General features: G+C 44.4%; 1 protein-coding gene across 3 annotated transcripts; it reads right to left on the bottom strand.

Annotated features, from left to right (window-relative positions):
- Positions 1 to 106: 106 nt before the first annotated feature.
- Positions 107 to 19,640, bottom strand: PHYHD1 (phytanoyl-CoA dioxygenase domain containing 1). Of its 3 annotated transcripts, XM_080989950.1 has the most exons (12): positions 19,493 to 19,612; positions 18,061 to 18,385; positions 15,534 to 15,692; positions 13,316 to 13,391; positions 11,590 to 11,637; positions 8,140 to 8,195; positions 5,192 to 5,254; positions 5,054 to 5,075; positions 3,088 to 3,216; positions 1,716 to 1,832; positions 1,315 to 1,441; positions 107 to 822 (listed from the first exon to the last, which is right to left on the bottom strand). In XM_080989950.1, the coding sequence occupies exons 2-12, from the start codon at positions 18,091 to 18,093 to the stop codon at positions 771 to 773; spliced, it is 882 nt and encodes a 293-aa protein (XP_080846076.1). In that variant the 5' UTR covers positions 18,094 to 18,385; positions 19,493 to 19,612; the 3' UTR covers positions 107 to 770. The 3 variants fall into 3 exon arrangements, with proteins under 3 accessions (XP_080846076.1, XP_080846077.1, XP_080846078.1); XM_080989951.1 differs by lacking the exon at positions 18,061 to 18,385 and having other exon boundaries at positions 19,493 to 19,640; XM_080989952.1 differs by lacking the exon at positions 15,534 to 15,692.
- Between the last annotated feature and the right edge of the window lie 2,785 nt (positions 19,641 to 22,425).

Genomic DNA, 22,425 nt, shown 5'->3' with positions numbered 1-22,425 from the left:
CTTCCCAGTAGATATGCATAGGTTATTTTTGCAGGACATAGCTGGTGCCTTACTGAAATCCCCCTTGTTCATAAGTAACACTGTAAAACACGGAAAACACAGAATATTCCTACACATTTAAGATTTATTTGGTGCTGCCAGTCTATTTAGTGTAATTATATTCCATCATTTATACAAATCTTATTTACTTATTACATTTGTATCCCAGGCTTCCTCCAAGGAATAAGAGACAGAGAGTTGTCTCTAACAAAGTTCTACTCAGAGAAGAGCCAATGAAATGAATGCCTCTGTTCGTCACTTTCATCCATTTCAATGCCTTCTATAGTCCTGGCCTTTTAAATGAATGAAAATGACTAGCTTAGGTCGATTAAATTCCATGGGCCTACTCTGAGTAGAACTTCATTGGATACAACCCAGTAGATCTAGGCTAGTTGGACTACCATTGGATACAACTCCACAGTATGTGGTTCTCTCCTCCCTGCCACACATACCCATCCTTTTATCTTCACAACATCCCTGTGAGGTTGGCTAAGCTGAGAGTGTATGTGATTGGCCCAAGTGGAGATTAGAACCTGGGTCTTCCCCAATCTAGCACTAAGGACCGCACTGACTCTGATTCTCCCATCCTGCCCGGAAGAGGTATCTTCCACATTAAAGATGAGACGAGACTAGAAACAAGAAATCACAGAGCTAGATTTTGAAAAAGGAAAAGTAGCTGGCAGTGAACTCCGAGGCATGGGCTGGTCAGTCACCACTTTGCACTCCAGTTGTTAGTTTTGTGTGTACAAAGAGGGGAAAGGCAACTCAGGGGTTGGCTGAAGCCTAGAAGACAAAAAAAGGTATGGTATGTTGGAACATAGAATACTAACAGATTAACTAGAGCACAACATGCGTGGAAATTAAATCTCCCTAAGGAAGGTGGGGGTAGGGAACCTTTTTTGACCCAATGAGCACATTTCCTTCTGGGCAACCTTCTAGGAAAAGGGCTGGCTTACATAGGAATATAGGAAGCTTCTTTATACTGAGTCAGACCCTTGGTCCATCTGGCACACGATGGTCTGTACTGACTCTCAACAGCTTTCTAGAGTTTCAGGCTGGGAGGTCTTCCCCCCACCTTACCTGGAGATGCTACTGGGTATTGAACCTCTGAAACTTCTGCATGCAAAGCAGATGCTCTGTCACTGAGCTGCAGCCCTTCTCCTAAGATTTGAAAGCTTTTGTGGAGGGGGCAAGTGCATAGTGCTTAGCAATTGATCACCTCCGAGGTCCCTTTTATATTGCAAAGAGTTCTGTGATCTACAGCCTCCTTCCTACCAGTTCTCTGGGCTCCAAGCCGTGTCCTTCGCCTCCATGATATGGAAAGTGTAGACGTGGCGGGACTTTTCGGAGAGGTTCAGCTCACTTTTGTGGACAACCTCACCATGGATCAGAATGAGGCCACCTATTTTGTGATTTAAAAGCAACACACCGTCATACCAAGCAAGTGCATGAATTTGCAAAGTCAAAGCACCAATCACATTACCATTCCCCCTAGCCTAGTATTGTCTATTGGATCTGAATCAAAACCTGAGGTAACCTTTGTTGTGTAGCAAAGAAAGGAGAGTGAGATGCTTACGTGAACATCCCCCTGTCTTCTCTGCATTGTGTTAGTGGCATGATGCCCAGCAGTTAATATCTATATTCCTCTTAATGTTTACCCTTGTTGTCAAGTTTACCTTTCTCAACAGGCACTGGGATGAATTGCCTGTCATCGTACGTCTGCTCAGAGCCAACAAACTTTGTGCAGGGGATTGTGCCTGGGGGAGTACGAACCATACGCCGAGTGATCCCACCTATAAAACAGCACGTTGGAAACGTGAAGGATGCCACAGAAAGTGCCAAGGAGGACATGTTGACAGACTTGTGTCTTGTACACAGATGCCCTGGCAAGATCTCTCCAAGCAAAGCAATACTCTAGGCCAAGGTGGTCCAGCCTCTCAGACCAAGTGGGCTGCAATAGTAGTTGGACACACAACCTGCCGGCCACACACTGATTTAAATTTCCATGTTGTAAATTAAAGTGTTTATAATATAGTTAATATTATTTAATACAATTAATAAATTTAATATACAGTGGTACCTCTGGATGCGAACGGGATCTGTTCCGGAGCCCCGTTCACATCCTGAAGTGAATGTAACACGTTTTGCCGCTTCTGCGCATGCGCATGACGTCATTTTTGAGCGTCTGCGCATGCGCGAGCGGCGAAACCCAGAAGTAACACATTCCATTACTTCTGGGTCTCCGCAGAGCGCAACCCGAAAATGCTTAACCTGAAGCGTATTCATCCCGAGGTATGACTGTATATATAATTAAATACACAATCGTTAGATTGTGGGGAGATTGAGTCCCTGTCAATATAAAAAAGCAACATAGAATCATCATCATCATCATAATTCTAGCCCAATTTGCAATCCATAGCAAATGGCCACAAACAGGGCCATTTGTCAAACAGGGCAGCCAGCAGTACAGCCTCTATGTCCAGGGGCAGTCAACCTGCCCCGCAGAGCTGCAGATAGAGGTCCCACTAAGTGCTCCCCACCCACTGGCTGGTTGGCTGTGCACCCTGTCTCTGTTGGTCCTGGGCTGCATCACAGCCTTTCTCCAACCTGGCAGCTCAGCTCTGCCTCCTCCTTTGCCACATCCCTCAAAAGGGTGCCGCCTCCAAGCCATACTTCCACTTTGTGTCCCTGTGCTGGCCTGCCAATCAAAAGGCAGGTCATTGAAACATCCAGTGCCCAGCTCTCCCCTTTGGTGGGTTTTCAAGCATCCCACTCACCCCACTCATGCCTGTACTCTCTCATTAGCAGTGCTCATTTGCTGATGGGAGAGGGGCCAAGCAACCAGCCTGCAAGAGGAGGAAGCTTCTCAGGACAAGATAGGCAGAAGAGTCACTGAAGTACAGTAACAAGACTGAGGGCACGGGACAAATGTACCACTGTTGTGCCAAATGAAGCTGTAGCAAGGGCAGCCAATGTGGTGCCAACCAGATGTTGTGGGTCTGCAGTTGCTTTCCTATCAAGTCAAATGCCATGCTACTAATTTCTTACTTGTGTGAGAGCCAGGGATGAACCACAAACAGCCATTCTCTAGGGTGGCGTTTTCCAGGGCGATCCAGAGGCCAATCACTCGCCCCAAAGGTTCCGTATGTAGAAAGGTGGCATCCTGGTGTGGCGTCACTGGAAGCAACAGATCGCACAGATGCAAACAGCTGGCTCGAATGTCACACTAAACAAAGGTTTTCTCCAACCCTCATTTAGTCAAGAAAGGAGATTCTGGCTAAACACCAGGAAGAACTTCCTGGTAGTAAGAAATGTTTGACAATGGAACAAACTCCCTCGGGAGGTGGTAGACTCTCCTTCACTGAAGGTTTTCAAGCAGTGGTTGTATGGTCATCTGTAAGGGATGCTGTAGTTGAGATTACTGCACTGCAGGGAGCTGGGCTACATGGCCCCGAGGGTCCTTCCCAACCCTGCTGTTCCATGATTCTGTAATTCTCTAAGTCATATAATTGGTCCATCTATCCCAGTATTATTCAAACTTACTGGCAGCAATGGTTCTCCAGGATTCCAGGCAGGGAGCTTTTCCCAGCCTTAACGGGGGAAACTTCTGCATGCAATCAAAATGGGCTTTCCTGCAAAGTAAACAACTTCTCGTCCTTCCTCTTCCATGGACTTGCCCTTCCCTTGACTGTAACATTATCATTGACAGTAATACTGCAGAGGGACGCTGCTGACTTGAATTGCAGCCTCAAAGCAGTGCAAGAGTTCAGCACTCACTATTAACCATGCCACTGGTCTATTATATCCTTGGCTTGTTAGTGACAGCAGGTAACAAGAGATGTGCTCGCATTTATTTATTTATTTATTCATTCATTTATTTATTTATTTATTTATTGCATTTATACCTCACCTTTTTCTCCAAGGTGAAGTACACAGTCCTCCTCCTCACTTCATCCCCACAACAACCCTGCGAGGTAGGTTGGCTGTGAGGCCGTGACTGCCCCAAGGTCACACCCAGTGAGCTACATGGCTGAGTGGCGGAATTGAAAGCTGGTCTCTCCCAGGCCCTAGTCTGACACTCTAGCCACTACACCACACTGGCTCTCTCTCTCTTAATATAGATCAGGGTTTCACAAACTTGTGTCTCCAGCTGTTTTTGGACTACAGTTCTCATCATCCCTGACCACTGGTCTTGCTAGCTACGGATGATGGGAGTTGTAGTCCAAAAACAGCTGGAGAGACAAGTTTGGGAAACACTGACTTATACTGAAACCAGATTATCAGGAGCCGTGTACGTGCCCCTCACCAGAATCAATCTTTGGCCAAACAACAGCTTATATATAAGAAGAGCCTTCCTACATCAGATCAAAAGTCCCATCTACTCCCAAGAGAAGGGAACACTATGTTCTCTTCTGAACAAACCTTTTGGGCGCCATATGCAAGGAGTGGTCAGGGCCAGATGCAAAAGTCGGTGGAGTAAATTTTAGCTTTGCACAGTAAGCTAGTTTGTACATAAACATACAAAAGCAAAATACATAATCAAAGTCCGTGTGTGCCCTCCAAAAGCATTCAAGGAGGGCACTCAGCTTGGCCAGAGAGTGATGCAACACAGGAAGGAGTGTTCAGTCCCCAGCATCTCCACATAGGACTGAGAATGACCCCAGTCTGAAATCCTTATGGTGGTGGTGCCAGCCAGTGTACTGTACTGAGCCAGGTGGCTCAATGGTCGAACTCTGTATAAAACAGCTTATTTCCTTTATTTAGAACCATGAGGTCTGGAACTTTAATTTGGAGGGAAGGGCCAGGGAAGAAGGTTGCAGGTTCAATCCCTGATGGAAACTCCATGTAGGGCTGGGAATGTTCCCTTCCAGAAACCTTGGAGAGCTACCTCCAGTCAGTGCAGACAATGCTGTGCTAGACGGACCAATCGTCTGACTTTCTTCTGTTCCTGTTTAATCCAGCCCTTTATTCAGAACTACTTTCATTGTAGAAATAGGCCGAGTATGAACCTCACCTTCACCGCCGATGCCAGGTTGCTAGAAAACGAAGGGGGAAACACCATTTTATTGAGGAGGAAAGTACAAAAAGATTGTCCTATTAATGCATTTAATTCATTAATTCAGTTAATAAGCAGAGTTAAAGGTTACCATACCTTGAATATGTACATGCTTTGCACCACCACTGGGTTTTCAAAGCCCAGTTTTCTTGCCAGGACCTGAAAAATATCCCAAAATTTGCACGAGATTAGATAAAAATAGTAGTTAACACATCATGGTGAAATATGGTTTGTCATTACATGTGCAAGCTATAACTAGCCTCAGGTTCGTGCCTACACACCACTTAGTTCCACATAGCCAGGAAGAGATTTTTGGGAACTTACTTTCAGTTTCTGTTAAACTCTGCTTGCAGTTGTGGCTTTTTTACAAACTATGGTCAGTTTCAAAATATGCCACCTTCAAACCATAGTTTATGAAGCAGGCTTGTTAAGCTAGCTAACTACAAAGAAGCAGGTAACAAAATATAGGGACTCTCAGTGTATACCCATTGAAATCAATGGGCATGACTAACTGAGGTCCATTCATTGTAATGGCTCCAACTTCATTGGCTCCAACTCCATTATACATTCACACAAACAGTGGCTTTTGAAATGAGAGCATTAACAATCAGAAATAGTTTTTAAAATGTGATTTGGTTTTAATGGCTATAACGTGTAAATATTCTTCAACTCTTCATATTTAATTTATTGGACAGAAATATAATCAATCAATCAAACAAAGGCACATCTCTCCCTTTGGGGCTTGAGAACTTCATTCCTCCTCATATAGTTATTTATGAAGTTTTGCATATTGCAAAAGGGAAATAAAGTATACAGAAAAAGGATAGTAGGACAGGTAAGTGAAATGTCCTTACCAAAAACAACCCTCCGTGCCTGATGGAAAGAAACAGGACCCATACCTTATTATTACTATTAAAATTTGTATACTGCCCTTCATCCAAAGATCCCAAGGCGGTTCGCAACAGAAAAATACAAAATGAGAATACGAAAAGAAAAACCAATACCCTCTCAAAAAAACAACACTACACTTAAAAAGCCAAAGGATGTTTATCAGCTGAACACCTGTTTGGAAAAAAATGTTTTTGCCTAGCACCTAAAGATATGTAATGATGATGCCAGGTGCGTCTCCCTTTGGGAAGCATTCCACAAACACGGAGCCACCACAGAAAAGGCCTGTTCTCGTGTTGCCACTCTCCAGACCTCATGGAGGAGGCACCCAAAGAAGGGCCTCAGATGTATGAGTGCAGGGTCCAGGCAGTGGCAGAGCTTCATGCTCCGGCACCAGGGGGCGGAGAGCAGGTGGGGTGGGGCTGGCACGAATCCCGGGCGCGGGGCTGGTGCGCCACCCACAGGGGCGGGGCACGCATCCTGGGGGCAGCCGCGATGGCACCCCACCGGGATCGCGCTGCTGGGGGCGGTGCACTCCCCCCGCACTCCTCTTCCTCCGCCAGTGTGTCCAGGCCCAGACTTTGCACAGTGTGATTCCAGGTGCAGTGTGGACTAAACCAGTGGTTCCCAAATTTTGGGGGGCCACTGCCCCCTTGGTTCCATAAACTCATCCCTGGTGTTCCCTACACTATCCCCCAAAAAGCATGTTTCAGATTAGCAGTCTGCAAAACCCACTAAGGAAGATAATAGCACAATAAAATTCAAAACAGTAACAATTAATTGCACATTTATTTGAAACCCAATTAAAGCTATTTAGTTTCATTAATTCAACAAAATCGAAGGACTTGATACAGTGGTGCCAGCTCTTTGAAGTTGTTTACACCTCCAGCGCCCCCCTACTACCCCCTTATCGCTTTGTGCTCCACCAGGTGGCTCCACTGCCCACTTTGGGAACCACTGGACTATGACAATGCAAGTCATGTAAAAGAAGCTGTCAGAGGCAGTAATTAAATTATTTAAATGCTCTCTTCCCCTTCTGTTACAATTTTTCAGAATAGGAGATTCCTTACAGTCAAATGCAAAGAGGATAAAGTTTTCCATTGAAGGTTTGGAGCAGTCACACCTATTTCTACATCATTGGGACCTTTAGTCATTTTCCAGTGCATTAGCATATTCAACCAATGGAAACCAGATGGCCGAAAACTGGTCACTTTCCCATTGTCCTCTCATCACCTGTCATTGGTGGGAAAGTTTATCCAGCAAAGCTACATGCCAGGTTTTGTCATACCAGTAGCTCAGTTCCTTTCAAAATAAGGCTATTGTGAACCTGGAAGCAGAAAGAGTATGAACCAATAGTTCCCCATACAGTGGTACCTCAGGTTAAGTACTTAATTTGTTCCGGAGGTCCGTACTTAACCTGAAACTGTTCTTAACCTGAAGCACCACTTTAGCTAATGGGGCCTCCTGCTGCCGCCGCGCCACCGGAGCCCAATTTCTGTTCTTATCCTGAAGCAAAGTTCTTAACCTGAAGCACTATTTCTGGGTTAGCAGAGTCTGTAACCTGAAGCATATGTAACCTGAAGCGTATGTAACCTGAGGTACCACTGTATTGTTTTTTCCAAAGTCACATTCACACCATACTGTGCCCCTTTAAACAGTCATGACTTAATGTAAAGATTCCTGGGAGCTGTAGTTAGTTAAGGGTGCTGAGAGTTGTTAGGAGACCCCCTGTCTCCCCCACCCCCAGCAACAAATCCCAGAGTTCCCTGGGAAGAGGAATGGATCTGCTCTGAGAATTGTAGCTCTCTGTGCAAAACAGGGGTCTCCTAACAACTCTCACCACCCTTGTAACTGCTGTTGCCATGGTTTTTGGTGCAGTTTGTTCAGCATGCTGAGAGTTGCTAGAAAACTCCCTTGTTCTACACACACAGCTGCAGTTCCCAGAGTGCCTGGACCATCCACCCCTCTTCGCAAGGAACTATAGCTTTGGGAAAGGAATGGGGGATGATCTAATGAATCTCAGAACCCTGAACACAGCTACCAGGATTTGCTGGAGGAAGCCATGACTGTTAAAAGGGGTATGAGGGGGGCTTTGAATGCATGGTGGAAATGTGGTCTAAATGGACTTGGGGCTTTCGGTTGGCACTCAAACTCACCTGCACGTCTGAGGAGTGAGTGATCTGCTTGAAGGTCGAATTGTATGCATGCAACGCTGCAAAAGAGCGGGGGAGAGATGAAGCAAGTAGAAATTGTCCCTGCTTTTTTGCTGTTGCAACTTACTGTATCTCATCCAATCACCTTCCTGATCAAGGGAAAGGGACATCCCTATACCCTTTTTAAAAACAGCAATGAAGGGGGTCCATCAATGAAAGCGCAATCCTATGCATCTTGACTTAGAGGTAAATCACACTTATTTCAATGGAATGCGTTACCAGGTAAGTGTGCTGATGAGTTTTCGGGCCTCACATCCAGATGATTCAGTTTGAAATGCACACATTTGCAGAACATAGGAAGCTGTCTTATAGTGAAGGAGGCCATTTGGGTTCATTTAGCTCAGTATTGTCTACACCAGTGGCTCCCAATTAGGGGTACGGGGGCCCCTGGGGGTCCGCAGAACACACCCAGGGAGTCTGCGGCATCATCTCCTGCCAGGGGCTCACTTAATTTCTACAGTGAAAGCCTTCCATGGATCCTTCCAGCCTCTGCTCATGACCAGTGCCTGCTTGCCGGCAGGGGGAAAACTTGTGGAAAAGTTGCTGGATGGCAGGTGAGCTGGGATTGGGCACAAACCTTTGACACAGTTCCCATGGGCTCTTGCGATTGGGGGGGGGGAGTGCAAACAGCTCAAGTGCTTATTATCATTTTTTAAAATGTAAGGGATTCCTTCCCCTTGTTATCTACTTCTAAACTGAAAATGATTTCTAATTGCTTTCAACAACTATCAAGTTTAGAGGACTCTCCCACTGCTTGTAGGTAGGGTTTTCAGTGAATCTTCCCTTACGAGTTTGGGATTCATGTCTCGTCTTGGAAGTCCCACAGGGGAAATAGCTAAGCAAATTGCCACTATGATTAGCACAACAGCTCATCCTCTGATGATTTAGGGCTGGGCAATACTTTCTTTTCAACATTGTGATATAATGGTAAAGGTAAAGGGACCCCTGATCATTAGGTCCAATTGCGGATGACTCTGGGTTTGCTGCGCTCATCTCGTTTTATTGGCCGAGGGAGCCGGCATACAGCTTCCAGGTCATGTGGCCAGCATGACTAAGTAGCATCCGGCGAACCAGAGCAGCACACGGAAACGCTGTTTACCTTCCTGCCGGAATGGTACCTATTAATCTACGTGCACTTCATGCTTTCGAACTGCTAGGTTAGCAGGAGCTGGGACCGAACAACGGGAGCTCACCCCGTCGTGGGGATTCGAACCGCCGACTTTCTGATGGGCAAGCCCTAGGCTCTGTGGTTTAACCCACAGCGCCACCTGCATCCCATTCACATTGTGATATATCAGCAACTAAATACCGGTATACGCTGATACATCACAGTGACTGGAATTTATCTCGGCTGCTTCTTGCGGGCCCAGGAGCAAACCCAGCTCCCCGGGAGCCAGGCCCCAAATCAATAAAGACACAAGACAGTGTAGATATGGGATTAAATTGGCTACAACTTTATTAATTTCAGATGTAGTAAAGCCTTGGCTTAGGCATTGGGCACGTATCTCTCTCAGCCTCCTAGTGGGGTCTGTGGCTAGGCAGGGTCAGTCAGGAATATGAGGGGCACTGCAAAACGTGCATTAACACAGCTGCCCTCCCCTTTTCCTGTTGCTGAGGGGAGTTTGACCCTCCAATGAGTGCTTATGGTCAGTGACTCCCCTCTAACAGGGCCCTGCAACACTGCCGTGGGAAGGGTGCATTACCCCTCCATTCCGTTGATGGACTAAAGGATTCCACCCAAGGCCTAAAACAACCAAAGTTGTGACAATTCCTAAGGGGAAGGCAAAACCTGCAGAGCAGGGGAATTCCTTCCCGGCTCTGAAAGACAACAACCATTGACCTTGAAGGGAAACAGTTAGCATGCACGGTCATTCCTGCCTTAGGGAACCCTACACAGTGAACGAGTCGAGTCCTGATCCCTTTCAGGCTCACCTGCGCTGAACTGTTCAGCTGGAGGATGAAAGAGGTTTCCTGCCCCCGAGTGAAGGAGCAAGTGGTGGGCTGGGGGCTCTGCTCAGCTGAGGAGAGGGGCAACCGTGCACCCCTTAGTGGAGCATTTTCATGGAAAACCACCCTGCCACTGGCTCATGTGAGCAGGTGGCAGGTTAGGGGTTCTGTAAAATTGCTTGGCTGAGGCAAGTACAGCCGTGCACTCGTCAGCTGAGCAGTTTAAAGAAGCAGAGGGAGAAACAAGTTCTATCAGCGCCTCACCGACGTACCTTGTTTCTCCCTCTGCCAGTATGAGAGCAGAGTGGGATGGTGGCTTCACTCAGCAGTATATCGCTGGTGAAACCTCCCCCCTGCTCCTGTGTCCCTCAGCTATCAGCTCCAGCTGGAGGCAGCCAAGAGCAGTGGTGATCTCACTTGCAATACTGTACCACCGAGTGAAGTCTGCCCTTCATACCAGTCCTGGGAGATGTATCAGTACATCACCCAGGCCTATGTAGTGCAAAAGGCAGCCTGCGTGGATGTTGTTTTTTTGTTTTCTTTGGGAAGCTATATGGCTACAATGGGGGGGGAGGGGAGGAAACGGATGTACAGCTGAATCTTAATAAATTAAATAGTTGGTTGTTCCTATTGGGTAATCAGCAAAAATAAAAACCTCACTCCAAAAAAGTACTGTATTTAATTAAGCTCTTTAAGCCAAGGATGAAACTTGGGCACAGGAAGACTAAATAAATTATTTTTAAAAAATTAAAAAATTGTCCAGTAGCACCTTAGAGACCAACTAAGTTTGCTCTGGGTATAAGCTTTTGTGTGTATGCACACTTCTTCAGATACCTGCATTCTTCAGATACCTGCATGCACTATTACTACTACTAGTAGTAGTAGTAGTATTACCAACATTACAAAATCCCAGTTGTTTTCTACTCAGTCTTCACCAATGTGTTATCAAGCCCTGACCAAGCCTTCACCTATGTCTTGAAGGTGCAAGATCCCACACTTAGCAGAACCCTATGTTGCAAAGTTTTGCTAAAATATACCGTCTCAGATTACAAGTAAGGAATAGCATGTGTGAATACTCATATAAAAAGCTTTCTGCGTATAGAGCACTTGCAAGTTAGGGACACAATTGCTTTTTAAAAAATTCAGTTGTAATGAAACAATGGCAACAAGTTGTTTCTACTTTCTGTGGATAGACAAGTTGTGGTAATATCACAAATTTTATGGTCTGTTTTTTAGTACACCTAAAATCCTTTTCTTATTAGGGGCTACCCCACATTTTCTTCAAAAAATTGCTTTGGACAGGTAACTACCATAGAGTTATAAAAATTTTCAAAAGTAGGGGGTCCGTGGCTTGGCTTTTGCAAAATGCTTTTTGCAAAATGCTTTATGGAGAAATGGACTGCCAAGTGTGTATCATTTTCATACACTGCTGTCTTTAATACTTACCATGGCCAATTTTATTAACAGCTTTTTCCTTTGGAACAAGAAAATCTCCTAGGAAAGAAAAATGTTGAATGCAACATAAATCACATAGCACATATGTTATATCCAGTGCTTTTTTTCTAAAAAATAAATAAAAGAAAAGAAATATTTAGGGATACTTACATTTTACTACTCATATTGAAATTCTGCCCCTCCACGAGGCCAAACTTAAATTCACAAAATGTTTAGGAGTATGCATACCCCTGCGTACCCCCAGAAAAAAAGCACTGGTTATATCAGTTTAGATCAATTTAGGAAAAGTTCCCAAACTTTTTCAGCAACTGCCGCCTTTGGTTCCATCAACTCATCCCCACTCCCCCCATCCTACAAAAAGCAACATTAATTATATTGGTTTGCACAACCCTCTAAGGAAGAAATGTATGTAACTGACAGATGGAAAATCAGAAGCCCTTTTAATTTCTTTTTTCTCTCCCCCCCCCTTCTATTTCTCACTTCCTTTTATCTTCCTTATTCTGTCTTTATTTTTTGTTTTCCTTGGTGTCCTCTCCTCTAGGATTATGTTATGTACTGAGTTGAATAGGATCCAAAATGCAGCAGTCTGATTGGTCCTACAACAGTAGGATCCAAAATGCAGCAGTCTGATTGGTCCTAGAACAATAGGATTCAGAATGCAGCAGTCTGATTGTCCTAGAACAATGCAACAGTCTGATTGGTCTGCAGGAGCCACCCAATCCAGCTCCAGATGGAAGTGAATCCACAACCTGATTGGCCTACAGGAGAATTACGGAATTAGCCAATCACGTGCAGCCCATTGTGTAAATATTGTATAAAGCAGATACTTTGGGGGAACATCCATTCCTCCTCACTATGAGCTGCATAAAGAGCATGAAATCCACTCTCGACTCCAAGTATATTTCAGATTATACATACATGAAGGTGATGACTGGGCTGGTAAAGGACCCTGTGTGTGTGAGGCAGGCAAGGGAGGATCTCCCAAGGTGAGAGGTTGGGAGAAGATAGGGGAGCTCCCAGGTGAGAGATGGGAGGGTCCACCCCTTTCTGTGGGTGACAAGAGTTCAGAGCTACCTTTGAGCATAGCTGTCAACTTTTCCCTTTTCTTGCGAGGAATCCTATTCAGAATAAGGGAATTTCCCTTTTAAAAAAGGGAAACGTTGACAGCTATGCCTCCGAGAGAGGACTCTGCATTTTCCTTTCCTTTTTCAGTTTCTGTTTTTGCTTAGATTAGTTTGTTTTTTATTGTACTGTATTATGAAAAAACCATCATAAAATTTTATGGGGGGGGGAGGGAAAGCTGACCCCATCTCCACTCCCAAAATAGTTTGGCCGTATCACAGGACTGAAAGGAGTCCTCTGGTTTTTCATTAAACATTTGCTTCCACAGAGTAATGTTTATTCTCATTTCTGAGAAACTGTCATATATTAATGTACCTGTGATTTCACATTCATTTTGGAGTCATTTGCTACTTATATGATAGGCCAATCATGGGGGTGGCAAGTCCCAATGAAATGTGGCTTTATTTGGTATTTATCATAACATTTGCTTTCTCCTCTTCCTGTATCAGGCTGCTTTATGTTGTAACATCTAATTAAATGTGGAGTATATTGAGGGGTTTGTACTTTTTTCTTCATCTTTTCTACTGGATTATTATTTTAATTTCATTTTTTTTTAATCTAGATTTCTTTTTTTAAAAAATTAGAAAATGCTTACCTTTTCCGTCAAAAACACCTTTTTCAAAAAAGAATCTGATTTTGTCTCCGCTGGTTAGAAAATATTCCGCGCTGCCCTATTGGAGGCCAAAATAAAAATATTATCATCTCAAAATGAATACTGAGGCTGTTTATTTTAATATTTTGTGCAGTTTGTAAGGTGCTCCTCTCTTAAATCAAATACAAATTATAAAATTGGTAAGAAGTTCAATATGGAAATGATGATAAGCTATTTAAAATGTTGTTTGCGATGAAGTCATGTGGCCCCTTTAACTGCAGAGCTATAACCCATTCTTTAAGACTTAGGAAACTGTCATTAAACAACGTCAAACCATTCATCCATCTAGCTCAGTATGGTCTACACAGACCGGCAGGATTCTCTCCCAGCCCTACCTAGAGATGCCATTGGGGATTGAACCTGGGACCTTCTACATGCAAGGCAGGTGTTCTGCTGCTGAGCTATAGCCCTTCCTCTTTCTTTGAGATTGTACAAACTTAACATGTCATGGTTTAATCCTATGTGTGTTCACTCAGATGTAAGCCCTGTGTACTAAACTGTAGCTTCCAAATTAATGAGAAATTGAATATGCCCATAATATCCTGTTATTTGGATAACTCCTGTCAGTTACAACACACTGGAATTGGCACTGGAATTTTATTCAGTTAGATAAAGGCATGCTTCTATAATATATATCTGGTTGTCTCCAATGCAGCGCTAACTCTTTCCACCAGTGCAAGGATTTATGCTTGTGCAATGGAACTTCCACACCTCTCCCCACCTCATGCACCCCCTAAATATGTTATGGGGTTCCCTCAACCCTACAGAACTGACTGGGGAAGCTGCTGAGGGGAGAAGAAGGGGAGGGGAGTTTTGTTGCACAAGTGTACATCCATGCACAGAAGTGAGTGCATTGTTTTTACTTCAATAATATAATATTTTAATCCCATATTCCTCCTAAGAGATCAGGGGAGCACACAATGATACTGTCTCAAACCATTTACCGTATTTTTCGCTCTATAAGACGCACATTTTCCCCTCCAAAAATTAAAGGGAAATGTGTGTGAGTCTTATGGAGCGAATGCAGGCTTTTTGGCTTCAGCGATAGCAACGCGAAGCCTTCGAAGCGCAGTGGGAGCGCTCCTGCCGCGCTCCGGAGGCTTTGGGTTGCCTTCACCGAAGCCTGGAGACCCCTCTCGCTCTTCAGGCTTCAAAGATAGCGCCTGAAGCCTCTGGAGCGCAGCAGGAGCTCCCGCTGCGCTCCAGAGACTTCGGGTTTCTTTCGCTGAAGGGTAGGTACCCCTTCAGCTAAGGCACAGCGCCCCTTCAGCTAAGCGGGAGGAGAAATGGAAGGGGTTCCGTTTCTCCTGCCGCTTCGCTGAAGGGGCACTGCACAGAGAGGGAATAATTCCCCCCCCCTTGTTCTCCCCCTCTAAAACAAGGTGCGTCCTATGGTCGGGTGCATCCTATAGAGCGAAAAATACGGTAACTTTCACAGCAACCCACAGCAAGTAAGGTAGGTTAAGGCTGAGAGATTGCAACAGGCCCATAGTTGTCTAGCAAGCTGTGTGGCTGAGAAAGGATTTGAACTCTCCCCCTGCTTCCTATCCAACAGAGCAACTGCTCTGCCACCCTGGCTCTTAATAGTTCAAAAAGCTGGGGCTGAGGGGTAGGGTGCTCTTCTGAGTTACTCTGCAGCAACAGACCATTATCCTTTCTGCATGGCAAAAAAGAGGTTTACCTGCATCTGTCCCCAAAAAGAGGTTGGCATAGTGAAAAAGGAAAGACAGAAAAAAGTGTAAGTTGTTGGAAGCAAATCATCATTATTATTACTGTCATCAACAATATATTGTCCTCAAAAATGCAAATAGCAAAATAGAGGTGCCATGTTACTTCATGTTACTTATTCCTTTATATATATCCCATCCTTCTTTATATATATATATATATCCCATCCTTCTTCTCAAAGGAGCCCAGGGCTGCAAACAGCAAGCAATAAAACAAATAAAAAAACTTATTCTTTTCTTTTCTTTTTTAAAGCTGGTTGTCATACAGATACAGCTCACACTGCCTAAGGATTAGAAACAAATAAATTAAACTGAATCTAGCTACAAGGAAGTGGGGATTTGAACCCTGGGGTCTCCCTGGTACTAGCCTGCACTTTTAACCATGCTTCAGTGGTTTTTGTGGTGGGAGATGTGACAGAAGCTAGTTTCTGCACCTGTGCCTGGAGCTGTTCGTCTTCCCGGGTTGAAAACTCTGTACGGCAGTGAGGAGGCACGTCCATGTCAGCAATGATCTTTTGGATCTGGGCCCTCATGGCCTCACACACTTCAGAGCTGAAAAACTGGTCAAGAACAAGGAAGCCATCTTGGCGGAACTGGGGGGTAGGAGGGAGGACATTTTGTTATCATCACCATCACCACAACAACTAGAATCAAGAGATAGGCAAATCTGGCATTTTCACTTTTGCTCAGTTTCTCTCCCCACCCCGCTTTTCTCCACATTTCCATATCAGTTTGTGATTTATTTACTTTTTCAAAAAGTCCTCCCAGAAATTCATCAGCGTTTCAGTGTGACTCTCTCCCCAACATGCACATTTTTGTATGCAATTTATACACGTTTTGGCGAAGAATGCCATTTCCCCTAACAGAATGCATTTTGGGGTGGGGTATTTTATTTTTACTTGGGTGTTTATTTTTCTGCATGCTATACCCTAGTATGTGCATTATTATTTTTACACATGACTTGGCTGAAAAGCAGCATTGCAACATTCAGAGAAGCACAAATTTCAAAAGATGACTGCATTTCAGTTCACAGATAGTTTCTGAAAGTGCAAATTAGGGTAAGTTTTCCTTTAAATGTGAACCAAATCAAATTTCTGCCCTATTCCCTGCTGGACGGTACTACAAATCATAGTGCTCCATAGAGTTATGTTGGAGTCTTTTTCAATGAATCATCTGATACAGCTGGTGATGGCCCTAGGTCTTTGAGCAATAAGTCTTAACTCTTTCCAATGACTCATTTGTTGCCCAAAAGCATCTGCTGTTCTCCCTTGCTCTAAGCCATGGGTCAGCAAAGTTTTTGGGGCTTGGGCCGGTTCACGGTCCCACAGATGCCACAGTGGGCCGGAGTGTGTGCGAGCGTGCGCATGTGCAAATACTATTTCCAGCGCTCCTTCCGGCGCGGAGGAGACATGTGCAGCTTCCCATTGGCTGCAGGAGGTTCCAGCAGCCAATGGGAAGCTGACTAGCATCGCAGAAGGCCGTCCCCACTCTGCTCCGTGCTGGTTTAGCACGGCACATGGGAGCCAGCCAACCGAGCGGGTGGTGGTGTCCCCAAGCGGGCAGCGGGGGTCCATGGGCCGGGTAAATGACCCCCATGGGCTGCTTGTGGCCCATAGGCCTTAGGTTGCCGACCCCTGCTCTAAGCCCTGGGGGGGATGTGGGGCCTCTGAAACTGAAATAAAATAAAATAAAATAAATAAAACCATAAAACCCCTAAATCTGTGGTTTCAGTGGCACTGTATAGGGCTCTCTCAACCAAAGAATTGAGTTCCTAGCATACTTAGAGGTGGTCCTTCTCACAATAATGTTAGGCTCTGACTTTTAGGAGATACGTAATGTCCTGATAAACGTTCCCCCTGAAGTAGCAAGAAATCAAGAGAGATTTCTGCTTTATTGACTCAAATTTGCCATTGTTTCTTATCTATCAAATCAAACCACAACACATTTATGGTGGGAATGTACGTTGGTTCAAGATTCTTAGAATTCTTTAATTGTTTAATTTTGACAGAAATGATCAGTACTGCCAGAGGAACTATTGTTTGCTGTTCAAAATTAATGTCATTGAATTGTTGAGGATACCAATGTAGATTTATTTTCGTAAGGTTTTGTCTTGTATATGGTATTTGCATCTCAAATAGTAATTGCAACGCAATGGAAAACAGCCCCAAATCTTACACTGGACACTTGGTACCACTCAGGAATGCAGGTATAGTGAAGGAAATTGCACATAATTTGAGATTTTGACAGGGTCTAGAACCTTTTTATATGATTTGGCATTCCTTTACTGCTGAACCCTCATTTTCAATGCAACCTTCGTTACAAGCCTGGGAAATTGGGAACTCTACTTGAAAATCAAGTAACAGTTATATATTCTTCCTTCATGTGAAGACAACTTTCATTCTTTTTTCTTTCTTGACCTGGACTTTGTTACTGAACTGTTCGGTAACTGTATTTATTCTGTGTGCCTATTTTACGGTTTTGATTTTCATCTGTTATAATCGTTCTGTATATTATAAAATAAATTTCAAAACAACATTGAAAAGAAAAGAAAATTAACTTGCAACACCATTGCAGCAACAACCCCCTGGAATGAAGGGCCTGCTTACTTTGGAGAACACATTGCCCAAGGAGATTATGGATAAAGAGCGGCGGATTTTCAGAGTTTAAGAGAGGCAACGGATAAAGAGAAAGATCAGGGGATGAATGAGAAGGATCAAAAGAAAGGGTATGCAAAAGGCCAACAATATATTTCAAGTCATGGCAGGATGTTTCTCTCTCCATATGGGTGCACAAAAAACAGAGATAAATTCATTGAGTTAATCATTGCTAAATCCAATTTCAGAGGGTGGCCGGCGGGGGTGGGGGTGGGGGGAATCAGCGGAAAGCTTTGTTAATTCAAAGCGACTCACCAGGGCACACACATTTTTATCCACATTTTCTTGTTGGCATTTCCCTCCTTACCTTATGGATCTGTTCCTCGGTTATGGATGCCATCGAAGGCAAAGCAAAGAAGTTCAGCCAGGAGGTAAGGGAAGCGTGGTCAATGTGCAATCTTGTTGAGGCTCCACAGTTAATGTTCCACGGCTTGTATCTGTGATCCCTTCCAGGACCATGTGATATTGCCAATGAGGACACAGGCGTATATATATATATATATATATATATATATGCGTACAGTATGATTTCAGGGGCCTCTTGGGCGGACTTTGAGTTCTTTTCTTTGGACTCTAGAGTCCAGATGGAATCAGCATATTATCCTTTTGCTACTTCTTCTTCTTTTTTTAAGCTGGAAAGCAAACGTTTATAAAAAGATTTAAGTGATGCTGCCTTTTATATTCTGGCTAATTTGCAAGCTCATCAAAGGCAGCAGCTTCTATAATGCAAAAAATAATATAAAATATAGACTTAGGGTTGTACCCAATATTAGTCCTACTCAGAGGAGGCCTACTGGGTTGCACCCAAATCTGTTCAACTCAAGGGTAGAACCCCTTTAAATGAAATGGATCTAATTTCGTCATGTCAATTATTTCCAGTGGACCTGCTCTGAGTATGACTAGCAGTGGCTACAACACATTTAAATGAGTGGATATAACTAATTTACTATTTTCAGTTGGTCTGCTCTTAATAGAACTTTATGAAATGCAACCCATAGGTTTCAATACAAACCCCACTTCCCTGGGAAGTCAGCCCCAGTAAATTCAATGGGATTTATTTTGAAGTAGAAATAGGCCACATAATGAATTTATAAAGCACCTTTATAATACTTTAAACAGTTATGGCTTCTTGCAAATAATCCTAGGACCTGTAGATGATCCCTAGAATCGGCCATCCTTTAAAATGTACCCTTCTCTGAATTTTGCAGCGAAGTTATCCACCTAAGTAATGTGTCACAAAAATGCATTACATTAGGCTAAAGTGCACATATCAATGCTTATAATAGTGAAAATGATGTAACAAAATGCAATATATTAGGGGAAATCACTTTCTGAAGGTGTATTAGGATAAATTTGCACTAAAATGCTGATGAATTTTCATGACTTTTTTTTAAATCACAAACTGATATGGGAATGTAGAGAACTGAATTTAAAATGGGGAAAAATTAGAAATTGACAGAGCGTGAAATTGGCATATTTGCATGTCACTGCTCCCGAGTCCCTCATGTTTGGGGGACAGGGTACTCTTTCCTAATTGTTCACTTTTACACTCTTTTGTTTTGATCTTCTGTGTCCAATATGCCAATGATTCCTTCTCCAGACCTGGTCTCCTTCATTCCTTTCCTTTGCTGTTGTGTATTATAATCTTGCTGATGGTTGTTTACAATATTTAAAATATATATAAATAAATGTGGCAAGCCAGGAACCCTGAGCCAGAAAAGTGCTGGTTGGAATCTTACCTGTCAGTTCTCAGGACACCAGAGACCATTCCGAAAGAGCTGAGGATGTATTTTTCCTCTTTTTTTCTTTTCTTTTTTTGCTGTTAGGAGTTCTGATGGCATTTACTCTCAGGGGAATGGGGAGAACAGTGAGTCACGCCAATGCCTCTTGTCCTCAAAAGACGAACAAAGGGCGAAGAAACCAAGGACGGGGGAACATGCAGTGCTCTGCAAACAGCACAGCCCAAATCCTGCCAATTTTCTTGGAACATTCCCCTTAATAAATCTCCAAAAGAGAGGCTTCTTTGGGTAAAACTATTATATTACTTCCCAGAACGAGAAGAAGAATTCATAGTATTTTGCCAAAGAATTGCAAGCAGGAAAGGGTGCAGAATGACAACCAGATTACTAGGATCTGATTGCTAGAACTTGTTTTCCTGCATTCTACGACCCCGTAATGTAAGAAGAGCCAGTGTAAAAAGTCCTCCCACCCCCAACCAATGCCTACTTGTTTACTGCTCCTTCTTTCTGCACTTGTAATAGAGGTTTGCTATTCTGCGATTTCAGGTATTGAGCCTTCAACTCACCTGTTTTGTGCTCCCAGTTCAATCCCCAATGGCATCTCCAGGAAGGGCTAAGAAAGCCCCCTGCCTGAAACCCTGCAGAGCTGTTATCAGCCAGTGCTAACAATACTGACTTAGATGGACTCGGATGGTCTGACTCAGTATAAGGCAGCTTCCTGTTTAATTCAGCCTTTAATTCAGAACTAGGATGGCTAGAAAAGGGACGTGGGTGGCGCTGTGGGTTAAACCACAGAGCCTAAGACTTGCCAATCAGAAGGTCGGCGGTTCGAATCCCCATTACGGGGTAAGCTCCCGTTGCTCGGTCCCAGCTCCTGCCCACCTATAGCAGTTCGAAAGCATGTCAAAGTGCAAGTAGATAAATAGGTACCACTCCGGCAGGAAGGTAAATGGTGTTTCCGTGTGCTGCTCTGGTTCGCCAGAAGCGGCTTAGTCATGCTGACCACATAACCTGGAAGCTGTCTGCGGGCAAACGCCGGCTCCCTCGGCCTATAGAGCGAGATGAGCGCGCAACCCGAGTCGGACACGACTGGACCTAATGGTCAGGGGTCCCTTTACCTTTACCTTTAGGATGGCTAGAATCTTACTTTGCATTTAATGAGAGGACCACAGCTTGGTTGTAAAGCTTCTGTCTTGCACGCCGAAGGTCCAGGTTCAACCCCTGACATCTCCAGGACAGTGCTGACAGTGTCACCCAGGACCAGCCAATGTGATGCTCTTTAGAACTTTTTGGACTCCCAACTCCTGTCAGTCCCAGCCAGGGCCCTATGTTGGCTTCTCTCTGCCATAGCCAATACTGAGATTGTTGGGCCCCTGATCTTAAGGCTACTCTCACAGCATACATTTAGTGCACTGGGGGTGGCGCTGTGGGTTAAACCAGAGCCTAGGACTTGCAGATCAGAAGGTCGGCGGTTCGAATCCCCGCAACTGCTCCTGCCAACCTAGCAGTTCGAAAGCACGTCAAAGTGCAAGTAGATAAATAGGTACCATTCCGGCGGGAAGGTAAACGGCATTTCCATGTGCTGCTCTGGTTCGCCAGAAGCGGCTTAGTCATGCTGGCCACATGACACGGAAGCTGTACGCCAGCTCCCTCGGCCAGTAAAGTGAGATGAGCGCCGCAACCCCAGAGTCTGTCACGACTGGACCTAATGTTCAGGGGTCCCTTTACCTTTAATATCCCTTTAAACAGTCATGGCTTCCCCAGAGGGAGCTAAAATTACCAGAGCAGTCTAACAATCGTTCTTCCCAGGGAACTCTAGGAATTGTAGCTCTGGCTGGAGACTAGGAGATCTCTTAATAATTTCCAGCACCTTAATGAGCTATAGCTCCCAGAATCCCTTGGGGGAAGCCACAATTGTGTATGGTGGAACAGTAGCTGCTGGGGCCCAACTTTGAATGCAGCAGTAAAATGCTGCCGTAGCATCATCCTGAAGGCTTAGCTTTCACAGCCTAGATACTTTTAAAGGTTAAGCCGAACGAGAGGCAATAATAGCCTTGGCCAGCAGAGTGCAAAGAAACCTCATTTAACTCTATAGGATCTGGCTTTCACATGTGGTAGAGGGCTGTGCTTATCTGCATTTTTGGGAAATCGTATTGATAAAATGGAGGAAACAACCCAGTGCAGGGATTCTTTGTCAGTTGATTCTCCTTAAAGTGGATTGACAGGCCAGCAAATGGGTCTCCTTTTTAACACAGGGATACGCAAAGCAGAACGAACACAAAGTGGAGTTTGGAAAGCTCCATCTACCTGTAAAGGTAATGAAGTATTAAATATTGTTAACTGCATTTGCCAGTCGCCTCAGGCAAATCTATCTATAATTCAAATTGTAGGTATTCTTCATAGACACAGCATGGGCCACCTGAATGAAGCTCACAGGCAAGTTTGGGAACCCTTGTTCTAACCAACCATGTTCGTGGCAGCAGTGACTAAGCTCATACCATGGCCTGCCCCTGCTTGAACACTGATAGCACACTGCAATATAGATATGCATTCCTTGACAGATACCTTTTGTGCAGAGAGCTAGAAACTACCTTTATCCCCTTTAATAACAATAATAAAATAATAACACTGCAGGTGTTTCTGTAGCCAGAAAGTCGTTCTTGAAAAGTCCACACATTAGTCACTGGGGATGTTGATAGGATAAGGCTGTCAGTGCCACCATCAGAGGCAGCATTGCCCCTGAATACCAGTTCCTGGGAATCACAAGTGGGGAGAGTGTTGCTGCCAGAGCTCAGGTCATGCTTGGGGCATCTGGTTGGCCACTGTGAGAACAAGATGCTGGACTGGATGGGCTCCTCTTGGCCTGATTCAGTAGGATTCTTCCAGCTGGTGTGCGTGTGTATTAAACAAACATATAAAAAGAGAGTCTTCCA

Source organism: Podarcis pityusensis (genome assembly GCF_964106645.2).
Source record: "Podarcis pityusensis genome assembly, chromosome: Z".
NCBI classification, from domain to species: domain Eukaryota; kingdom Metazoa; phylum Chordata; class Lepidosauria; order Squamata; family Lacertidae; genus Podarcis; species Podarcis pityusensis.
The sequence above is the reverse complement of the archived record's forward strand: the minus strand, read 5'-3'. Positions and strand labels throughout refer to the sequence as shown.